Source organism: Ascidia mentula, chromosome 4, assembly GCF_947561715.1.
Source record: "Ascidia mentula chromosome 4, kaAscMent1.1, whole genome shotgun sequence".
NCBI classification, from domain to species: Eukaryota; Metazoa; Chordata; class Ascidiacea; order Phlebobranchia; family Ascidiidae; genus Ascidia; species Ascidia mentula.
Genome location: NC_138569.1, coordinates 13,411,038 through 13,420,667, shown reverse-complemented (window position 1 = coordinate 13,420,667; position 9,630 = coordinate 13,411,038). Strand labels below are relative to the sequence as shown.

Sequence of the window (9,630 nt, the reverse complement as noted above, 5' to 3'; positions counted from 1 at the left end):
CGCCCCACGTGAGACGTTTCAAATACAACTGGTCTTCATTACCAGTGCGAAAATAACTCACTGAGAGACTGTACAGGCTGTGCGTGTCATTTCCGCACTTGCTTGCCTACAGATGGGCACAGTCTGTACAGCCATAATTACTATTCTAGCGATTTATTAGCCTTAGATTTATATAGCCTAGTAATTCGCTTCAAGTATTTTGCACCTGAGAAACACTTTTTTTCTGTGTTTAGATATAGAAAACGCAGTGGGATACTATCATCCGGGCCATACCTTCAGACCTACTCCTTATATTCGTCCAAAAATTTCGGGTATTGTTTGTGTCCGCACGTCTGTAAAAAATGTAGTCATGATATTGGCCGACTGTTCGGGTTCGGATTCGTCTTGTCGCATATGGTTGACATAGATGCCCTGACATTAAAACACATTTTTAGTCTTTCCAGTGAAATTTCACATATTCAAAGCAAACAAGGGTCCCCCTATAGACTCTACCCCCTCTCGTGGGGTCTGGACGTCAGCATTACCTTAGCGTGGAAATACCGCATGTGATAAACAGTCACAACTTGTCGTGTGGGTTACGATGCAACAGAATAAACAACACCATTTTTCTGCCCGACCTTTTTTTAGCAAATGATCAAACAATTTAGCCTTAAAACTGCACAGGACGGGTTTTCTACATGTTTTAAAACAGTTTGGATTTTTTCGATTATGACTTTCCGTCCAGTAAGAATTGCTTAGTGACATGCGTACAAATGTTCTGTGTGTTTATTACATATATAAGCACATTAAGATACACAGAGTATAGTTTGGTTCTTTTTTACATTTAAACTTTACACTGGTGACAAGTGTTGAAGTCAAGGTGAACTATATATGCTGCATTTACGAATTTGGTTTGATAAAATAAGTTTTCATTTAATGATAACAACTCCAAATGCGATTACACCAAAAGAGCAACTTTCAGTTATTCAGGTTTGTTTGTTAGCTGTCGACCCAAACCATACGGTGTCATGCCCTTCTGTGAAGCAACCTGATTAGTTCCCATCTGCAAACACAAATTTTAGTTGAAAATCATAACAGAAGTGTTCTCATTGGTCAATCATTAGTTTCCTTACCTGTAAGCCAATGACATTACGGCCTTCTCTGGTTTTCTGTTCATCAAATTCACGCACATTTGTTTCGGCTATCTTAACTCCTATTTGTGGAAGGTTTACGTCTTTTTTTCGTGCGGCTGCGCTGAGTTTGAATAGAGTGACTTGAACTTGACCCAAGTTCTGAGCCTCGTAAAGATCAACGGTCTGCAAAATGTTGAAAGGAAGTTTTGTATGGAAGGTTTATCCATAAAATTTCAATTCAAACCTGAAATAAATCAATTGAAGCAACGCCAAATTTGCCAGTCGCTGACAAAAACATGCCGATGTTTTCCATTTCTTTGTTTTTTTTCATTGCCTGAAAAAACACAGCCATTAACTTTCTGAAGTGAAAGTACTTAAAAGTCCCCAAACTAACATAACATTATGAGAAAATAAATTGTAATTGTGAAGCACAAGTGAAAAGTTCAAAAATCTTAAAAAAGTTTTGCAAAGTACGTCTACCTCAATAGTGGTGTTTGAAACGTTGTTTGGTTTGCAGCTTCCTGGATTCAGTTTGTTCATTAACTCGCAAAGAACCAGACCATCTTTTAACCACGCGTGAAACGCCTAAACAACAAAAAACGTCGTATTACTTAAGTTGAAGAAACTGAAATAAAAATGTTGCACCTCTCTACCCCGTCCGCTTGGGCTCTCACTGGTAATGCTCTCAATCCATGCCACGACTTCCAATTCGTCCTCTTCGGAATATTTTGCATCAATTTTTGAGGAAATCTCTCTTGACAATCCATATCCTTTGGGTCGATTTGCCATTTTTGTATTTTATTTCAACAGTTTAAATGCTAATAAATATGTTCTACCTCCTGCCAAGTTGCAAAATATTTATTATAACTTTTAGGGGTAACCCTGCGTGGCAAAAGAGGTAACACAATGTGTCATAGAATAAATAAGACTGCCAATGTCTTTTTTACATGGTTGGCTGATCTTGTCGGATATTACCTATTGAAATTGGTAGCCTGAAAGATAAAACATACAAACGCCAACGTTCTATATGCAGCTAAAAAACGGAAGTTATGTTTTGGATACCAACGTATTTATCGCGCATTTTTTGAAAAAAAAGGAACAACTTCTTGATGTTAAAAGATCCACCAAACTTTTTCGGCAAATAACCCTCCGTTTCTCTCAGTTTGTTTTTCGCTATTTTGTTTTTTCTCAACTCACAACCAAGGTAGAATGTTCCGAAAAGATGTTCCAGTCAGAGGAAAAGGGCACCTGAATGGGATAATGATTAGCGTTTCGCCAATAACATTTAATGCTTAGAATGGAGAGTACAAGTTCAAGTTAAAATTTACGCGTGCCGGAGAAACATTTTCTATGGTACACGTGGTAAAGGTCCATTGCCTACCAATTAAGTAAGTTAGAGGTTTGCCTTCGCCGCAGGTGATTTTGTATCTTAACATCCTAATTAAATAACCACCGTAAAATATTTTAGTAATAGTCATAGTCAATGGTGTTGCTCATTAAATATCACGGTTGGTTTAATCGTCGTATCTTTCCAATAGGAATGTTACACCAACCAACTGTGCATTCATTTTTCCAAGCATTGCTTGATGAAAACATAAAGCATATATGTTAGTGAAGCAATTGCAATGCGGCCAAGAGCAATACTTTGCAAACATTTTTTTATTAAGCTTCTTTTGGACTAACACAATTCTCGCGAATATGGATAGTTTATTTAGTCCAGTACCATTTATCAAGTGCTTTATTATTGTACAATAGAAAATACAATATATGCGCACACAAGCAGTTACTCGCAGACGCTTTTGCAAAAAGAAAGTTTTAGTTTAGCAGGCCAGCCATGCTTAGCCTGAGTTAAAATTGCAATTGCACAAGAAAGAAACCACAAAACAAAATGGTTTGCTTGGTCCAAAATACACCGAAATGCATGCAGAGGAAGCGGTGTTTTACTGCAGAATCAATATCTTGTGGTGAATGTGGAATGTTTGTCTTGATAAAGGAGGTCATGCATACTGTTGCTCACAAAACTTTATTTATTTTGTGGTGTAAGTTGCCGTCCCAGCCCATAAGGTGTCATGCCCTTTTGTGAATCAACCTGGTTGGTGCCCATCTGTTTATGCAAATAAAACATAAGGTTCCTGTAAATAGGACGTTAACTTAAGCCAGTATAACCATCCAAAACATATTGTTAAACGTCCTACATTAACTACGACCAATAAATACTCACTTGAAGTCCAATAGCATTTCGACCTTCGCGTAGTTTTTGCTCATCTTGTTCACGTTTGTTAGCTGTCGCGATTTTCACCCCACACACTGGACCACCATAACCTTTTTTAATGGAAACTGAACTTAAAGCTCGAAGTGTAGCCAATACTTGTGGCATATTTGTGCCTTCGTATAATGATACCGTCTGTAATAAATGGTAGTTGGTTGTAAAACTTACACATATTAGTAAACCTTCTACAAACTGATAAACACACGCACCTGGAACAGATCTGTTTTCGGTACTCCGTAGTTCTCACAAGCGGTCAAAAACATGGAAATATTTTCCATTTGCTTAAAGGCCATTTTCTGTAGCAAATAGAAAGTACCGGCCGTTACAAACGTGCCAAACAATGATCACATTGTATACAAACATTTACCGAAGTGTTGTATTTCTTGATAGGATTTTCAGCAATCGCATTTATCAACATACATAAAACTGTACCGTCCTTCAGCCATTCTTGCACACCCTAAAAGACAATAAATAAACAACATCATTTTTCATATCAGCGTAATTTGTCCACCGTTGTGCTAATGGCAGTTACTGAAAGTAAATCTCTTATATATACGGCGTATAAGTGGGTATAGTTCACATATAATTATGCTCGTTAAGCTGCGCTCACTTTTGCTCCTGATTGCGGACAGGTTTGACCAGTGATAGCGTTGATCCATTGACAAATTTCCTTTTCGTCCTCATCACTGTATTTAGAGTCGATCTTGCTTGCAATCTCCCCGGATAGACCATACCCTTTTGGTCGGTTTGCCATTTTATCAAGTATTTTTGGGGATTCAAAATATATCAATCCTAAACTCTGTTATAAGAAAAACACAACTCAATGGCGAATCGCAGCTTTGTAAAGTTTAGCTGCTGTTATAGGATGAGGGCGGTACATCACTTCAAAGTGGCACATTCACGAAAATTTACAAGCGCTCGTTCAGACCAGTGGGTGTGCACACTCGCGAAAGCACGCACGCACACACTCACGCAGCATCCGCACAACGGAAACTGATCAAAATACAAATGCAGAGATTGAATCACGGTATTCTGACACACACCGGACAGCAAAGACAAGTTTTTATGAAGAAATGTGAAAATAATGCACAAGATTTTTATCTAGAGAATGATCAGATTACATTCGTTCAGGTACATTTCGGCAGAAAAATACTTTTCAAACAAGCAGTTTTGCTACGGGTAGAGCGTGTTTAACCTTTTAAACACACAAGCTAACTAAAGCCATTGACAACGCAACTTTACTTCCTTACATGCAGTTCCACGTCTATCCAAAGCTACAAACTAAAACTCCACTCGTTGACAACCTCGACTGAGCCAGTCTGGTTCAATGCTTTTCACCGAGCTGAAGTAGTACGTCATTACAGTCGCACATCGCTCTTCGCACCAAATATGGAAAGGCCGCCGCCCGGTATGGCCGCCGTCTTTTTTCGCACAAATGCCCTCGTTTTAGCTCCGTCGTTGGCACGCTTGGGTAGTGAACAAACACAGCCAGGCGATGAATGGGGGTAAATGGAGCGACTAAAACTTCACTAAGACGTAATTATATACGTTGCTATAACGTGAGCCAAGGTTTCAGTAGGACTACATTCTTTGGTTTTACATGATCAGTATTTGATCAAATAACAATTTTGAATAAATGTTTCCATCCCTAAGGAAATCATGCCTTTGCTTACTGAGCTTTCCGTGTGCTTGCGCCCACTCTTTGTCATCTACGTTCTACTGTAATTGCAATGGTGGCGGCAAACGACAAACAGGCTAAGTAAATATGCTTTGTTCACGACTATTGGGTAACGCAGTCGGCAAACATACTCTGTAGACGCAACCGCTTAACCAGCACATACAACCCTTATTGCACTTGCCAGACATGACAAGCCAGCGCACGAACGCGCTTTAATGCAGTCAGCTCCGTTCACAACAAGCCACTTTTGCCATATTTGGAGGAGAGCGGTTTGTGATTGATTCAAACACGAATTCCGTGATGACGTCAGTCGGCAAAACGCCCGTCAAGAATGCGCATTGACGATAAAACACCAATCCAAATACGCTGACGGTTCGTTCACTTCCTAATAGTACCATTATAGAGTTAAATGATAATTACGCTTCCGAAACGAATCAACCAAAACTAACCTTCTAAAACGCTTGTCCCCAGGGCAAAAGAGGAGTACAAGCATCCATTAAACGATTACAGGTTGTGTCATTACCCTAGGCTACGGAGTAGTTCTGTACTATGATAAACAGATCAGGTGACCGAGCTATACTGAAATGACAGAGGCACAAGACAGTAAAACTGATGGTGCTGATGCGACATTTTTGTGACGTCAATCCAATAACCTCTAACATACGTGTTGCCGAATGAAGACGACATGCTGGGTTGCCAACAGCAGTTCTAATTTGTTCGCAGAAATTTAAAAATATTGCTAAGCTTGTTATTCGGCAACGGTTTTGTATTGATATCACACAGAATGGTAACTTTCTGCAAATAATGTTAAAAATTCGGTCATTTCAACATTATAAGGTCACCCTGACTACATATACTCACTTTCTTGATATAACATACCTTTCTTTAACAAACCGGGGAAACTGTAGAAGAATGAGTATTACCACAAAGCGTTACAGTCGATCTTTGCAATAAGTTCTTTACTGCCATATATGGCCCGCGGCAATTTACGCAAAGCTTTTTGTGGTGAACAGTAAAAGCATTATTCCTTTTGGTACGACCTTCCTTCCAATTAACGTTTTCACAAATATTAATGCGAAAGATTGGCGGCACATATGTCGTACGTGGCGTTGCAAAACAATAGTCAAAGAAACCCACATATCAATAGGTTGTGCATCATGATGCACTTAAATTGTTTCTACATCTTTTTTTGGGTTCAGTAGTAACAAAAGAAACTGTATTTTAAGTTACAGAAAGTAGCACCAGACGGACGACGTACAGCGCAAAGCGGCGTGGCTTGCTGGAGGTATGCGGTTATTCTTTCGTGTAAATTGTCAAAGCAAATAGGTAGAGGGCGTTAGACAACACGATGCCAAAACAAATGATGACAAATCATTACCAATCTTGATTCGAATTGTTAGTTTGAGCTTTTAGCACAATTTCACGAGTGTGTTACAGTGATGCAAACAAACAGGAATGGAATGACATAAATGGACCAAAGAGCTTATTAGAGAATGTAATGCTGCGCAAAAACGCTATGGCACTGAAACAAGTTGCGCGGCACGGAGCAGAAACCACGGAAATCTCGAAATAACAGTACCTTATATTCGGCTGTGACAGCAGAGAAGCATTCTGCTATTAAATTTTCGGAAAACAGATGATGAAACCAAACAAATAATTTTTGGACTGGGCTACATATGCGTTTAAACATAGTTTGGGTGAAGACAACATGATAGCAATACAGGTGGCACTGATTCGGTGATACAATTGATGATGGGAATTCGGCATTTGTGCAACAGTTGTGTTGAGAAAATTTATACGCACCTTTCTGAGCAAAGAGATATTATAAAGTGTATAGAGAGTACATTTGATAATTCAAAAACAACTTGTAAACTGACAGAAAATTATCTTATGCTGCAACACAAAAAGAATAGGCCAGATAGCAAAGAAATAGTCAGAAAAAATTCAACCTCACAATGATTAAAAAAAACACACGAAGAATTATCGCAGATATATGAAGTGATGCATGCAAGTACGACTTGTATCAGATAATGAATAAATCAGAGAAAAGTTTATAGCACCAAATAGGCTTCTTACGAAATGTGTAAATGTACAAAGTTTTAATGCAGGTCAAATGGCAAGCTGAACATCAACTCTCATCAGTTAATTCCAAATGTTGTCACTGGAACTTCAACTACTACTTGTTCACTCTTGTTACCATTTGCCGACCAAGACCATAAGGTGTCATGCCTTTTTGTGAAGCAACTTGGTTTGTACCCATCTTAAAACAAAAAAATTCAGTTAGCCCCAAGTACTAGACATATGTTTAATTTAACAAAAACAAAAAAGTCACTAAATTAGTATATATGTGTTTCTAACCAAGAAAAGAAGTATTTTAGAATAAGATAGTTATACAATTACAACAAATATATTTGCTTGAAAACATAAAACAAAATATTTGCTGCTCTAGTTGGATAAACATAATTACAATGTATACATGTACATATATTTACAATACATGAGAGTTTCGCCACATTGTAACTAGATACAGGCAGTAAGTTGATCACACAATTCAGAGGAGCTGAGTTTCTTGAACCAGTTAAGAAAATCAATGGTGTGGAAACAAACCACAACAACATGAAAGCACCTGTAATCCAATTATGTTTCTACCCTCTTTGGTCAGGCTTGGATCAAACTTTCTAACATTCTTTTCGGCCACTTTTACACCAATCACAGGACCTGGAAATTGATTTTTTTGTGCAACAGAACCAAGTTTGTAGAGGGTAACTTGTACCTGGGCCAGATCACGAGATTCAAATAGATCAACAGTCTGCAAGTAAATACATTTAAAATTTAAACAAATTAAAGAAGACTGAAACAGACCTACTAAACAAAAAAAATTCAATACATTTATATTAACAAAATTTATTTGGACCCTAGTGTGTATATGCATAATCTTTCATTACACAAAAGTGAAAAAACATTGCATGTCATGGACAAGAAATATAAGTAATAGGCAAACACGTAAACAAAACAGAAATTATTATCAAGCCTCTTAGTGACTACTTAAATCTTTTTCTTCAAAAAATTATAACACATACATTTATTTTGTTTTTTATCACACAAATAACTTTAAATTTTTTGCCTTACTTGAAAAACATCCATTTTTCTAACTCCATAGCTTCCAGCTGCATTTAAAAAGATGGAAATATTGTCCATTTGCTTGATTCGTCGCATACCCTGACAAAATATTTTACACATTAAATCTGGAATAGCATTGTAGCAATTTTTAGAAATATAAAAGAGATTATTAGGTTTAAACTCATACGTAAGAGAAGTAAAACATAAACATTTATATATATGTGTGTGTGTTCAACTGTCAATATCAAAACTATGTGTAAAAGCTTTGGACATGCATTGGCTAAGTACAACTGCCAGAAAAACAATTTTCAGTCTATGTCATACAATATTTAAGTAAAAAATTGATTCCTTAAAACAGCGTGGTCCAACTGCAGGCCCGGGGGCCAATGGCCAAATATAACAGGCTCGCGGGAAAAACTTATGGTTTGTTATGGCCCGTGACTAAATGATGTTGGACCACACTGCCTCTTGACCTTTTGACACAATTGCCATAAACTGTGGTGTACAAACAAGTTAGTTTTCAAAATAACTGTACTTCATTTGTTGTATTTGTGGTAATTTGAGGTTTGCAGCTCCCTGGTGCTAAAACATTCATAAGTTCACACAAAATCATACCATCTTTAAGCCATTCCTGAAATGCCTGTTGAAAAAACAAAGAGCTAAAAACCCTATATTTCATTTCAATTTCCTTTTTTTCCAAATGGATCAGCCTACATTATGTATACAATTTAAAATCATAAGTATAAAAATTAAAAACTACAAATCAATTTAGATTTGTTAATTATTATAGAGCATAACAAAATCTGTATTTAGTCATACATGCAGCATACTGAAACATACACTCTTACTATTCTAACCTCTTTGCCTGGACATTGTGGAACTTCAATATTGCATTCTTCAAAATCTTGCTTTCCTTGTCCATACATCAGCACTGAAACAATCCACTCCACTAATTCATTTTCGTCATCCAAAGAATACTTTTGCTCGATCTTCTGTTCAATCTCCCTGTCCATGCCTAATCCCCTTATTCGATATGACATCTTTGGCTAATTTAAGATTACTATTACTTAGAAACAGAAGGAACAAAATCTAAAAGCAACACTTTCTTATTTTCTCTTGATATCAAAAAAACAAAGTGATTATTAAAAAACATGACAACTATAAGATGGATCACATATCAACTTTCACAAGACTTATACCCCTTTTTGCATTTGTTTTATTCTTTTTAGGGTCTATTTTATTTTTACCCCCAGCTGAAACTTGGCACAAATGCACATGCAATGTATGTATACATGTGGATGGCGCCATCTGAGGTAAGGAATCCCAAAAAATAGGAGATGGCCTAAATTTTACATTTTTACATTTTACATTTTCTTTGTTACAAAATTACCAACAACTTTCTTAGTTGAGCTAGGAAATTGTCAGTCGGCCTGTAAAAAAGTTACGGAACG

The 9,630-nt window shown here is 37.1% G+C and overlaps 2 protein-coding genes across 2 annotated transcripts; both read right to left on the bottom strand.

Moving 5' to 3' along the window:
- Nucleotides 1–749: 749 nt before the first annotated feature.
- On the bottom strand, nt 750–2,275 carry LOC145899882 (calponin-1-like). The gene is made up of 5 exons (XM_082988814.1): nt 1,758–2,275; nt 1,593–1,697; nt 1,357–1,446; nt 1,113–1,295; nt 750–1,042 (listed from the first exon to the last, which is right to left on the bottom strand). The coding sequence occupies exons 1-5, from the start codon at nt 1,899–1,901 to the stop codon at nt 962–964; spliced, it is 603 nt and encodes a 200-aa protein (XP_082844940.1). The 5' UTR covers nt 1,902–2,275; the 3' UTR covers nt 750–961.
- A 530-nt stretch (nt 2,276–2,805) lies between these two features.
- Nucleotides 2,806–9,325, bottom strand: LOC145898124 (uncharacterized). The gene is made up of 10 exons (XM_082986559.1): nt 9,037–9,325; nt 8,715–8,819; nt 8,189–8,278; nt 7,686–7,868; nt 7,248–7,319; nt 3,992–4,180; nt 3,749–3,838; nt 3,591–3,677; nt 3,334–3,516; nt 2,806–3,216 (listed from the first exon to the last, which is right to left on the bottom strand). The coding sequence occupies exons 1-10, from the start codon at nt 9,217–9,219 to the stop codon at nt 3,136–3,138; spliced, it is 1,263 nt and encodes a 420-aa protein (XP_082842685.1). The 5' UTR covers nt 9,220–9,325; the 3' UTR covers nt 2,806–3,135.
- Between the last annotated feature and the right edge of the window lie 305 nt (nt 9,326–9,630).